Source organism: Salminus brasiliensis, chromosome 8 (assembly GCF_030463535.1).
Source record: "Salminus brasiliensis chromosome 8, fSalBra1.hap2, whole genome shotgun sequence".
NCBI classification, from domain to species: Eukaryota; Metazoa; Chordata; class Actinopteri; order Characiformes; family Bryconidae; genus Salminus; species Salminus brasiliensis.
In genome coordinates, this window is record NC_132885.1 from 8,680,170 (window position 1) to 8,694,221 (window position 14,052).

The window sequence follows — 14,052 nt, forward strand, 5'->3', positions numbered from 1 at the left end:
AACTGGTCACAGGGTCATGGGCACCAGAGGCTGATTGATATGATCCATGGAGGTCCTACTTCACAACTTACAGGACTTAAAGGATCTGCTGCTGATGTCTTGGTGTCAGATACCAAAGGACGCCTTCTGAGGTCTTGTGGAGTCCATGCCTCAAATGGTCAAATCTGATGTTGCAGCACATGGATACCTAGTTAATATTAGGCAAGTGGTGCTGTCATGTCATGGGCAGTTACTATATGTAGAAAAAGGCTTAATTAGCTTAAAAAGCTAATTTATTGTTTTTACAGTATTTATGTTTACCTTTTTACAAGCAATCATATTGTTCTTATTGGTGTGATGTGCTCAGGTGTGTGTATATATATATATAAATCCATACATACACACACACACACACACACACCTTGTGTACTATTTAGGACTAAATGTATCTAAAAAGACTACATTTTATACATTTTTATTAAAAGACTAAAGCAATAAAAAATGAAAGCTATTATTAAAAAGATATAAAAATTAACACTGGTGGCATCCTGCCTTTAAAAGCAATTGTATCAGCTACAGCTACAGTTTATGCCTAAAGGTGTCACAGCATTCCCCAGTGGTCACAGTACATATTTTGTTGTAGCACCATGTTGTAGTTAACCTCACTTGCTCTTGCCAGTTCTGAGACTGGCTGGTTTATGTCCATCAAATGCCCCCTTCCTGTCAAAATCCATTCTTGGTTACATTGACCAATGGAATCTACCAGACTCTCTGATGAAAGCTTGGCAAAAAGTCTGTCAGAAAGTCTAGATTTTGCCTACAAGAAAAAAGTCTAACTCGGACGGATTAGTTTTACACTGGGAGGTGAAATAAGATCATTTTACTACAGGATATCTGGATAGCAAATCTCAGCAAAAATGACTAAGACAGAAGTGGCTACTCAATTTACACACTGATGTTACCTCCAAAAAATGTGATGATCTTATAATTCACGTATATTCATAACAACATTTCTGTATGTATGTAGGCTATAGGCTACGCTACACAATCGGAATATTGACTCACGTGTCGATTCACCCGAGGGTATTTTTATGGCTCATTTTACAGAAGGTAAAAGACAGTGGACCTTTCACTGACAGGGGAGCTCACCTTCTTCCACTGTATATTCGGACGGGACTAAAATTACAGAGAAACTGCAAAGCTAATCCTGTCCAAATAGGGCTAAAGAAAGCTGGACTACCACAGTATAGGTTCAGCTGTTATATTAACCCCTTAAAAAGAGTATGGTCCGCCAGCAGGCCAGAAGAGTTATAACTTCTATTACCAGAGAATAGCCCCACCAGTCCCTGTAGTTACTGAGTAATACACCATAGCGTGTAATAAGCCTTTCTGCATTAAGGGGATAAGGAGAGATAAATACTGGATTTCATTTTCTGGGTTATGCAACAAGTTCTAGGTATTTACATGAGCTGATTCCTAGTCTCTAGGCTTTATGATACATGTAGTTGTTCAGAGTACTGAAGTACTGATGGTACCCATATACCATATACTCAATTTATCATGATAATAATATTGTCATATTTTCCACTCATACACACCTTCCCGTCTTTATCTCTTCTCTCTGTTCCTTTTAGAACACAAAATTAGAAAAGAGGACTGACTTACTGCCATTATCTCCACTGTCCAAAAGTCAGTGTCATCTCCACATCGCCCCGGATCAATTGCTTACACGCAATAATGACAATAAATGCAGGTGTCTAAAGGTTGTATCAGTTGTCTGTCTTATCTGATTCAAGTGAATCTTATCTGGTCATTTAATATATAAAGGTCAATCCGATACTGAGAAACTGTGGGGATGCTAGCTGGCTACTTTAGTGCACGGGATGATGTGGAGTGTGTGTTACCTGGAGGTTGCAGAGGTAGATCATGCTGTACATCATCTGTGTGACACAGAAGCAGTGACGGAAGTTGTGGAATGGGTTGTTTCTGTAGTTATCGTGGATACAGAGCTGTGAGGGAATACAGAGCCAGAAAGGGAAGGACACCTGGTTCAAACAGTGTTCAGTTCAATTCACTTCACTTCACTGATCACTGCTCTTTGTCTGGGCAGATTTGGTCTAAATTGCTCTATCAACTGAATATTTTTAAGGTCTAGTAAAATCAAACTGCACTCTTAAAAAGAAAGATGGTACAAAGGTTCATTTAATTTGACACATTGACACATCTCTATTACAAAAGTCATAGCATCTTCATTTTAAGTGTATGAGTCTAACTGAAAGGGCTCTACATTGCTTTAATTTCATTCTGGAAGACGACTCTGTAGGACCAAACCCTGCAAAGCTCTTCTACACCACTCTGTTGGACATAGTCCTGATCTAAATTGCACCAGCTACTGAAATTTACCACTGAAATCTCAATGGATGGTGTCATTTATTACCATCTATTTGTCTAGTTACCGTCAAAACAAGTGAACGTGAGCTGGATTTGACTGGACCAGCTCTAACTGGTGATTTTCCTACGTTTGATTTATCTGAAAGAGCCCAGCAGTTCTCCTTACCAGCCACCTCTTCAGGGTGATAGGGTTGATGTTGAAGTCTCGGACCAGCCCCAGATCATGATACATGTGTTCAAGACAACTAAGCATCTGGAACAAAACGCAGCATCAGTTAATCTCAGCAGGTAATGTCATCTCTTGCTTTCATCTCATAATAAATATATTAGAAATGCAGAAATATGGAATTTCAAAAACAACACTGTAACTTTGCTGACACCCGTACAGGTACTAGTAAAGGAAAACTAGACTTTTCTGTATGCTTTTTAAAGCCAGTTCACACTATAATCCTAATATGAAGGACAGTGTGTGTAAAATAGATAAAAAAGAAAGATGATGATGATTACTTCTAAATAGCCATGACAGCTGCACCAGTGACAATTATGTGCGTGTGTGTGTACGAAAATGAAATCAATGGGAATGCCCAGCATGTGTGATTTATACTCGTGTCAGTGAGAGCACAGGTTACAATGACTGTAATTATCGCTGTAATTATCAGCTCTAATCTGAATGAATTATAATGATCAACTCTTTGAATGCAGATGAAAATTAGCCATTTTGGCTGAATCAGGCACCTTTACATTACAAAATAACAATGCTGATTAATGTGTATTGTCCCTGTTACATAAATCAAATACTAAATGAATACTAGACTAATAATGATAATTACATTTGCCATATTTCACCATAAGGTATACAAGTTACTGGTATATCATGCACTGCCACTAAAACACACTGGCAGTGTATTTATAGTAGCTGTATCTCAAATATAGTTTTTTTGTCATTATTAAAGTGAAAATATCAGATATTCACAACAACCTAAATGAACGGCTTCCGATACAGGCTTCACTGCTGTCCACACGCCTCCTATAGTGCTTGGATTTTTCTTCTCCTGCCCACCACAGTCCCCCCTCACAGTCCCCAGTTCTTAATGTGTACTTTTTGCATGGACATCTGTTCTTGATGATCTGAACAAATTTGGATTTCATTGACCACATGCCCAGGACGCATTGTGATTGGATAACGGATCAGCAGATCGGAGAGGATCACTCAAACCACATCTGGAGGTGGTCAGAAACGCATATGACCATAACAGTTAATTTATTAAGTTAATCAAAAGGTTAATTTATTAATTTATACTTTATGTAAAGAAATAAAGTATTTATTTTTGTTCTGGATACTGGTTGTCGTCAAGCTCGTTCTTATTCACTGGTAGATGATCGGCCACAGCGGGCAGTATAACAGAGTGTATTTCTTTGCAGTTTTGCATGGAGACGCTCTCCGGACTTTCAGAGTAGGAAATCTCACTTGTGAGGGTGTTCCAGTTGAAATTGTAATATTTTGATTGCATTGCATTGACATCACCTGAACTTCCTCACTCATTAACTCTTAATTAACAGTCTTAATAAAGGGTGTGGCATCTTTTAACTAATTTGTCAGGTTCTCCACCAAAAAAGAAAGAATAGACCCATTCAAACACATCCAAAACACTGCAAATCTTAAAACGTAGTGCTTCTGCTGATGGTACATATCCAGTATCTTTGCTCTGAGTACAGTACAGTACAGTATTTGGTACGCTGCAGGCTTTTGGCACGGAGATGCTCCAGTTAACTCCAGATCTTCAGAAAGGGAATATTTTGCATTTGATGGCCTCCCAGGCCTCACCTCGTTGGGTTCCCACTGCCAAACATCGAAGATGGGTTGCCTCAAAGCGTCTATCGTCTCCTTGGACAGGTGGTACTACACACCCGACAGCATATACAAGCAACACAAACATGGACATAGACACACAAACACACACAGAAGTAGAAAAGAGAGGCAGACAGGAGTGCAGAGAAGAGAGACAGGACAGAGAAGTGTTAGAGTCTTACCTCGTTGGATTCCCACAGCCAGACGTCGAAGGCGGGTTTTCTGAGGGCACTTATGGTCTGCTGCGAGAGCATGTACTGCAGGCAACAGAGCTCCCAGTTAACCCTCTGCTCCCAACGCCTGGCTGGGGCCACTCAACACAATTGACTAAAAACTACAGTACCTCTTTAAAACAGTATATTAAACATGTCAACTGTATCACTGTGAGGACCGCTGGGTTCTTCTAAGGGTCATTCGGTCAAAAGATTCGGGAAATGATCAAAGCTAGGCATCGTAGTGTGTCAATTTGGGGCGTGGCATATGGCGAGCATGCAACCACACTTAAATGACTCTCTAAATGTTCAGTGCGTATCCACCTTATTTTCTATTAAGCAATGGGCGTGGCCATCTATGGCTAATTTGTGTAGAACGTCTGGTGCTACAGCAGATCCACTGAGCTAGATTATATCCGCAGTGATAATAAACATAAATGAGTATTAAAACAGCTCAGTTAGAGGGTGTTAATAGTGTCAAGAAGAGTGCTGAGGGGCACCATATAACTTATATCCACTGCCTTCAAAAAAGGAGGATCTGTCCATGCTTGACGGAGCTAAATTACGTCCACCCAAACGTCCGTATGTCTTTTGTGGAGAGGAAACAAACACCCAGAGAAACGGCACGGTTATGAAGCCCTGGTGAAGAGGACACATCAGGTGTTTGTGAGGACCTTGGGTAGGTAAGCGCAGAAGCTAACGTCTTACCTGACAGCCTCACACACACCCAGCACGTCTGCTTCACAGGAGCTTCCTAGCAGAGTCATTTCTGGTGTTCATTTCCTCCCCACAAAACAGTAAGAGTAGACATATGGACGCTTAGGTGGGTGTTTTAAATTTAGCATCTTCAACCACAGACGCAGCTTCTCTTCTTTGAACATGGTACCCCACAAAACTCCAGTCTCCAGACCAATTTATAAATGTATTAAACCTCATTATATGTGTATCATTACACCCTACCTAGTAAACACCTGCTAACTGCCTTGTGAATAAAACAATCCATATGCAATCGTTATTTACAGTAATGGTACATATCCACTTGCATTCATTTTTAAAGCATTTCGCTGTGCCCGATCTTTTTAATTGAATTCTCTCTGCTTTGAAAAGAATAGCATACGGTGAAGCAAAGTGGCAAGTGGACACATACCATCACTGTTCGAATACATTAACAACATTTTTCAACACAATCTGAACATCATTTGAAAAAAAAAAATAAAAACAGCCAAAATTTAAACTGCACAAACTTTTCATCATTAATGGATGAAAAGCAGCAAACTTTAAGATTAAAGTCAAGTTAATTTTGTTATTTTGTTTATAATTTAAGCCATAAGCTAAGTCCTTTAGCAATAGGCTATAATATAATATTTAAAAATAATACTGCAAGTTAATGGACAAAAGTATTGGGACACCTGCTCATTCTTCAGAAACCAAGGGTTCCAAAAAATAGTTGATCCTGTGAAACCAACAAAAACTCTGAAATGAACTACTGTAAGTCTCTACTGTCCAGGCTTTCTACTAGATTTTGGAGCATTTCTGTCAGGGTTTGATTGCATTCAGGGACAGTAGCTAGTTAGGAGTTAGTTAGTGAAGTCAGGATGTTGGATGATCACCACTCCACCTCATCCCCAACTCCCTAACTCATCTCAAAAGTATTGGATGGATCACCATCACTCCCGAGAACATGGTTCCACTGCTCCACAGCTCAGTCCTAAGAGAGGCTTTATACCCCTCTATCCCACGCCTGGCAATAGACAGCATGGTGCCAATAGGTTCATGCTTATCTGCTCCAGAGAGTCCTATTCTATTGGCAGGACTTTTCTATAGGGACTAGACAAGCTGTGTGTGTGAGTTTGCACATCTGTGTCAGCAATGAGTGCAGCTTAAAGTATCTGAATGCACTCATTAGAAGGGGTGTCCACAAACATTTGGATATATAGTGTCATATAGATTTGACTCATGAAGCATTAATCAAACCCAAACAGAAGTCTGGATACTTTTGGACTCAGTACACATGCTAGCCTACTATTTGAGCAGGGGATAGAACTTCTGTTCATGCGTTTGTTATGTCTGTGGTTTTACCTTTGGGTATGATGGCACGTCTCTGCGAGGAGTCAGCTTCTTGTTGTCATCCAGGAAACTACTGAAATGGAGAGACATCATGTGCAAGGTGAGTGATCGCTCTACACACGACACTGGACATCACAGGCCTCCTGATGGTAGGATGAGCAATTGGGTTTTTTAGGAACCTTTTCCAGTTCTACACAAGTGATTGTAACAACCCAACAAGCTATTCCGGGACTCATCCGGACTTAATCAATCCCTCACTAATGAGGAAGTGCAGGCGGGGGAAGAGAAGAGCATGTGTGTATTAGTCAGCTCATTAAGACTCAGCGGGGGGCTCAGAGCAACCCGACTCTGTTAGTGCCCTTATTAAGAGCCAGACTGAGCACTAATCTAATGTCCTCTCATTACAGACAGAACCACAAACTAGCTTGCAAATAGCGTGTAGGCTAATGAAAATGGATTGTGGGAGTGATTGCGCCGTTTCCTCTGGAGGCCGCTGTTAGAGCAGTGCAACCACATAGCAACCACTCAGCAACCCCAAATCAACTATCTGGAATACCATAGCAGCCCCTCAGCAACACAGTAGCAACCACCTAGCAATGTTTACTCTTACTTTGCAATGACCCAGACATCTACTTCATTTCCTTCAATTCCTCACTTTATGGTTGCGCTTTTCAAAGCAAAAACCATCACAATTACCTAGTGACTATCTAGAAACACCACAGCAACCACCTGAAATAACAAAGCAACCACTTAGATATATAATAGCAACCATTTAACAACCACTTACACCATCATACACAATATTACAATATAAAGAACTACCAGATTCAAATGATTCGAAAAATAATAGATTCATAGATGTATTTATGAATATTATAATAAAAGGAGAAAAGGGGTGAATCTGTAACATGGACCGTGTTTACATACGACACCAAAGTCTTTCGTGTCAAGAAGCAGAGGACATTCAATTTTTCATGATATGAGTCCTTTAATAAATGATAAGATTGCTTCTTGGCATATGAAACCAAACACAGAGGCAATGCTGTCACACACATTCTATGGGAATCCAGGTTAGGGGGGAAAGGCTGCTGGTGTGTTTTCCTTTAGACAACACAGTGCTGTGAGCTGTGATACAGTAGGTGTGTAGAGGGGATAATATGAGGTCATATCAACTTCATATGACTCAACCTGTTTCACTGTCTCTTCTTCAACCTCTGGTCTCTAAATTTCACAGTTTGCTGTAGCTAACAAGCACAGCTAGCTGTCCCATGGCTGCTGGCCCGCTCTGCACTTTACAAAATGCAGTGTTGTAATCTCTGCCTGATGGAGCAGAAAAGAAATGTCTACATTTTTGCAAAGCAATAATATGGGCTAACACTGTAAACAGCTGAGTAAACGTTTCCAGTGAGTCACTGTTTGTCGACTCTTATTTAATATGCCTCAGGACTGGACCATATTATGAGATGTATCTTCACTTTTATTTATTTTTCCTCCTGGTGTGTGTTAGTGGGACGGGAAGGGGCTGGTAGGTGGGCAGGGACTGACCTGTTATTCCTGGAGGCCATCTCCTCCCTCAGCTTCTTAATGTCACTGCGACATTTCTCGATCTCCACCACCTTCAACCCCTCCACTACAGAGAGAGAGAGATAATAAATACACACAGAGGGGTAGCAGAACAAGTGTGTGTGTTTCTGTAAAAAGAAAAAAAAAAAGCCAGAGAGAATGAGTAGGTGAACTCAGACACGGGCTGCATGTCCACAGGGCTTCATTGCAGCACACACAAACACACACAATGGACATAATGGTTGAGCTATTGCAGCTTCCTGTAACTATAACTATTGAAGTTACAGCAACTCCTGGCACCTGCTGTTTCCTGGCATTCTGCCACACTGCTGCAAAAGAGGTCCTTCACCCAGAGCAGTGGAGCCACACACACACACACACACACACACACTTTACCATCCCATACCCTCCCAGAACTTTATCACAACTCTATGAACTCTTACTTAGGCATGACACTTCCTGTTCTCCTTACAGTTTACTCACCCCAATCAGTTCTGCTCAGTCCTGTTCATCCCCAAATCAGACCCAGTCAGTTTCGTTCAGCCCAGTTCAGTCAGTCCAGTTCAGCCCCTTTCCAACCCATGCAAAAATATTGAGCCTTGTTCAGCCCTGTACAGGCCCAAATCAGCCCCAATCCAGCCCTGTTTAGCACCATGCAGCCAAATCAACACTTTGAGCCCAACTCAACCCAGTCAGCCCCATTCAACCCAAACAGCCCCATTTAGTCCCATTTAGCCAAATCAACCCACTGAGTCCTGCACAACCCCACTCCCACCCATGCAACCCAACTGAGCCCCATTCAGCCTCCTGGAGTCAAATCAACCCATTGAGCCCCATTCAACCCAGTCAGTCCCATTCAAGCCCTGTTCAGCGCCTAATCAGCCCAATTCCAGCCCAATGAGGCCTGTTTAGTCCCATTCAACCCAATAAGCCCCGTCAACCCAATAAGCCCTGTTTAGTCTCATGCAGCCAAATCAACCATTTAGCCTCATTCAGCCCCATTTAACCCAAACAGTCATGTTTAGCCCACCCCAGCAAAAACATCCTATTGAGTCCCATTTAATGCAATCAGCCCGAAATCAGCCCCTGTTCAGTCCCAATCAGTCTCTCTGTTTTAAGACTGTAATAATCATAAGCAACTCTTTTCAGTTTGTCTGGTGCACAATTTATTCAAGTAGTTAATAACGTTTTCTTCAATGACTGCACACAGGCTTACTCACTGCATAGATGTCAGCCCTTACCAGTCTAACCTGCACAGTTTTGGTGGTATATGACTGTATAAGGCTGTGAAATTCCTTCTTTATTGAACATACTAGTCTAATATCTAGAGGGGGGGGGGGGGGTCACAAAAGCATACTGATTTACATACTGCACACAGACAAAACAGATCTGAACACCACACCACATCAGCACGTCCGTCCACTCGTGAGCATGATTAACAGAGGAGATATCGCAGTACGTTTTAACTGTGACATCAACTGTCATATTAAACACCACAGCATCGGTCAACACGACATAAACATGATATCATATGACATGTTTATGATACGGTTATGTCAATGGTTATGCAGCAGTGACTGAAGCAGCATTATGCGAGAATTGAGAATTTGGCATTTCTTGCTCCTGGGATCCCCCAACATTCAAAATAGGACATAAAGGACATTTCTGAACAAGCTGAGAGATAGAGAACTGGCATCTGAAGGTAAAGAAGCATGTGGAGTGAGGCGGTAGAGTCATTTTACAGGATTTTAACACTGCATCAAGTTATATAGTGCAGTTAGCAGTGTGCCAAGCCCAGAGTAGCAATGACAGCGGCACTGTTCTCACTATTAGAAGTCAGTGGAGTGCCATGAAGGTTTTGCAGCTGTTAGTTGCAGGTAAAAATGCTTTATAGTGTCAAATGATGCCTAAATGTATAAAGTTATACTTGTTTTATGGCCTTCCTAATTACACACATTTATCCATCACAAACAGAAACCAGGAAATTCGGTCTAGGGTGGTCCTTCTTAATTAGAAAATCAAGACTGTATGTGTACACTGCACCATCTGACTGACTTTAATGACCTGTTGCAAAGGTATTCTTCAAGGACTGGAAATGGGCCAGACTGTTTAGAGCCATTTTAAATGGTTTCACTGTGGTTTTAGGACAGCTGGCCTTTTATCTTTTATCTTCATTTCATATTACATGTTATTTGACTGTGGAAAGAAATGATTGTTTGTACTGCTGTCTATCCTGGCCAAGACATTCCTGAAATATAGATTTTAATCTCACTGAGGATTTCCTGGTTGAAACCACTGCTGAACACAGTCTGGGAAAAAATAGACATAGACCACTACAATTTTTATTATCAAAATTAAGCATCTCTACACGTATGGCAGCCATTCCAGTCATTCCATCAAGCAAAGCTGAGCTATATTCATTTTTACACCAGGAATGGCATAAAGTCACCCAACAGCAATGTGAAAGACTGGTGGAGAGCTTGCCAAGACATGACAGCTGTGATTGACAATTAATTAATTTCACTAATTTGTGATTTCTGAATGGTTTTAAAGTAGAACCTTCACTATTGTGTTTTAATTAATATTAACTCCATTTTTTGTATTATTTGAGGTCTGAAAACATTAAATCTTCTGAGCATTTATTTTGAGCAGTTGTCATTTCTGCAAATAAGTGTTCTAAATAGCAACATTTTTATTCAGAATTTGGGAGAAATGTTAATTATTTATAGACTCAAATGAAAATGTTCATTACACTCATTTTACACATTTTACTCCTGCTTAAAATAGTAAAAGCAGAGAAATTGATAATGTGGCGTGGCTCACAGTTACTGTAGGATGTAGTTGTCAGGCTATGTATAAAACTACACACTGATATGTAATCTTTCTTAACCTCTCTGTGCTTTGTATACAGATTAAAGCAAAAAGAAAGGTTATCAGTTATTGGTGTCAGCCATAAGAGGAGACCTACTGGTGCATCTCTACAAAACATCCCAAATTCAGTTTCTCTCTTTCAGGAGTAAGAGAAAATATGAATATATTGAAGTATTGTGATATTATGTTTTGCAATACTGTATCGATTCTCAAAATCACAGTATCAGTTTTTATTGAATATTTAAATGAATGTAATGATTGGTGGCAGACAGTGCTTCATTTAGTGTTGTTTAAACCCTAACCGCTAGATAGAGGAGGACAGAAGAGGCACTTGATGGGAACCAAGACTCAAAGGAGGAACCCATCCTCCTCTGTTGTAATCGGTCTCCAGATTCCACTGTTTTTCCACTGTTATCCACTGTGTCACCACACCACGCCATCACCACACCACACCACGCCAGGCCTACTCTAGGCTTTGGGTCACTCGAGCTATGGTATTACTACGTGTTCACTCATTTTCTGTCATTCCTGGTGTCTCTTTTCTCAGAAATGTCCTGAAAAGAACAGATTGCCATAGAAACAGTAAGTGGACAAAGTGCTGACCTTTAGTTTAAAGCGGCTAACAGCAGCATGGTGCATCAAACCTGGCATCTTCACAGCTGACGTTATACTGGTACTGGTTTATACAGAGGAAAACCCACTGAGAGCCAAGTATCACTTACTGTGTCTCATAAAACAAGAAAGTCGTCAGTGTCTCGCAGGAAACTGGAAAAAAATAATCCCTTTTTGACATAATGTGACTCTGGCAGTTGTTCTTTACATTGTGCTGACATTTCATGATGAATGGATCAATTACGCTCCAAAATTACTTTAAATATAAAATTTTTACATTGACTTCCATTGAAAGTTAAGAAGGTGTTTTCCTTCTCCTGCAAAGTTTCCTTAGAAGATGTTTGTGTGGCAGTGATTATATGTTAAATCTACTAGAATAAAAAAAAACTCAACAAACTTTATGAAAACTGAGTAAACTAAATAAGGAAACTGAAACTGACCAAAACCTGATGTTAAGATACATTATAGAAAACCAGCAGTGCCAAATTTATTAGTATGAGTATGATAATTAGAGTTGTTTTGGCAAAATAAATTGGTAAAGAGCAGGAAACTTTGTAAAATAAGACTTGCACAATGACCTGAGATACAATCAGTAGGTACTATAGGACTATACCTATTACTATTTATATGACTATCCTCATATAAAAGTATATTGAGATGTACTTTTTCACAATAATTTTAATATCATCTAGGGTTGGGCAACATGATAAAATATGTGAAATAAAAATATACTGTATAATGTATACCCCTATCATACTGCCCATCCACCATCATACTGCAAACACCTATCATAATACTGTCCAGACCCTATTGGAAACATCAGTGTGCATCCAACAGTGAACTCGTACTTACATTTGATGCATAACCTCATACCCAGTGAACACGCCTTGTCCTCTAATTCACCTGCTCTGTTAGAGAGCAGCTAAATGCAGCAGTGAAGCCCCTCAATATTCAAATACGTTTTCGGCTGATTCATAATAGCTCATTACATACAGATATACATAGCTTTATAAAGGCCACCAGCTAATAGCTGTCATATCCTTCTGTAAAGAGCTGACAGGCAGCAATCTGGGACACAATTTCCCCATATTACCACTGCTCTATTTCCTGTACCTTACTGTGGGTGGGAGTTTTTCCATTACCTGTTCTTCTGCACTGGAACAGTAAGCATCGACGAATGCAAATTTTAATCAAATGTTACTGATATCACTTTTTAAAGTGAACGGCACGGTCATGGTCTTAACTTATTAACTAGGAATATTATATATATATATATATATATATATACATATACATATATACACATATTGTGTGTGTGTATGTATATATACACACACACAATCTTGTGGCTTTAAATTGGTGTGATCTTACTTTTTGTCTTTTAACCCTCTGTGAATCATTGTTAACTGCATTTATGTAGCTGTGGAAGGTGTTACACAAGTAAAGATGATGATGATGGTGATTATGATGATAATAATATTGATGATTATTATTATGTGTCAATTACTTTATCCCCTTTCCTTATAACAGAACAAATGTATTACTTTAAACAAACATTTAAATAACAACATTAAAAAAATCTGTCAAAAAAAAAGATACAATGTCTGTCAAAAGTTTGGGTTCACCTACCTTTTTAACATGAAGATTCTGTTGCTCGGTTGTAAAGTTTGCGGTAAAGTTTTTGTGCTTGACAATGTTACCTTGGGAAAATTGCCACATCCCACCCTATTTAAGCCCTTGTTGTGATGTCAACAAGCAGCAAATGACAGATATTTAATTCTTCATAAGAATCCATGCGCATGTAAAAATGCAGCAGCCTGGCTGAATATGAGCTAAGCTTCCCATGACCTATTTCTGCATTTTATAACCTCATTTACAATTGTGCACACACCGCCCTGCCTGTGACCATTCTGTTGGGTACAAAGCCTTCTAAACTCCACTAGAGTGGGGAAAGATAAATGAGACGCTTCCTTTTAGAAAGACGAGCAGGGCTTCCTTTCAAGTTGTGCCTCATTAGGCCAAGGTCCGCAAACTTCAATCCTGCACACTTCAGTTCAGTTCAGTGCACTCCCTGCTCTAACACACGTCCTCTAATTCATAAATGATCAAATCCATCATGAGCTGAATCAGGTGTTGTGAGAGCATGGAAAACACAAAGCGTCATGGTATTAATGACCATATCCAGAGAGAACTGGACATGGAAACCAGGTGTGGGTGCCCTTTTAAAATGAGATTGAGCACTCTTTGGCCTTTATTAGACTAGAGGGAGCAAAGGCCCTCTGAAGTTGTGTCATTCTGCAGACAACGGCATCCCTAAATAAGGAACTCTGGGTCTACAATGCTTTACTCTATATAAAAAAAAATTAAAAATGCTGCTTAATGGCGCAAATATGGCTACATCCATGCTGTAAGCAGGCTAAGCAAATTTCTTACTACACATTATCTCTATCCTATAACACCACCACCTACCCAAACTGCAGACTTTATCATTAATGGGCAATTTTAGCT

At 40.0% G+C, this 14,052-nt stretch overlaps 1 protein-coding gene across 2 annotated transcripts in view; it reads right to left on the bottom strand.

The window, feature by feature from the left end:
- Positions 1 to 14,052, bottom strand: part of pde9aa (phosphodiesterase 9aa) — a 43,169-nt gene that overhangs the window by 6,462 nt on the left and 22,655 nt on the right. Inside the window, exons 7-11 of one of the 2 annotated variants that reach the window (XM_072685527.1) lie at positions 8,044 to 8,128; positions 6,511 to 6,571; positions 4,402 to 4,476; positions 2,537 to 2,623; positions 1,884 to 1,988 (exon numbers count right to left, since the gene is read on the bottom strand). In XM_072685527.1, the coding sequence (XP_072541628.1) occupies positions 1,884 to 1,988; positions 2,537 to 2,623; positions 4,402 to 4,476; positions 6,511 to 6,571; positions 8,044 to 8,128 (413 nt within the window). Of the gene's footprint in view, positions 1 to 1,883; positions 1,989 to 2,536; positions 2,624 to 4,195; positions 4,271 to 4,401; positions 4,477 to 6,510; positions 6,572 to 8,043; positions 8,129 to 14,052 lie in introns of both variants that reach the window. The other variant, XM_072685526.1, reaches the window with a different exon arrangement.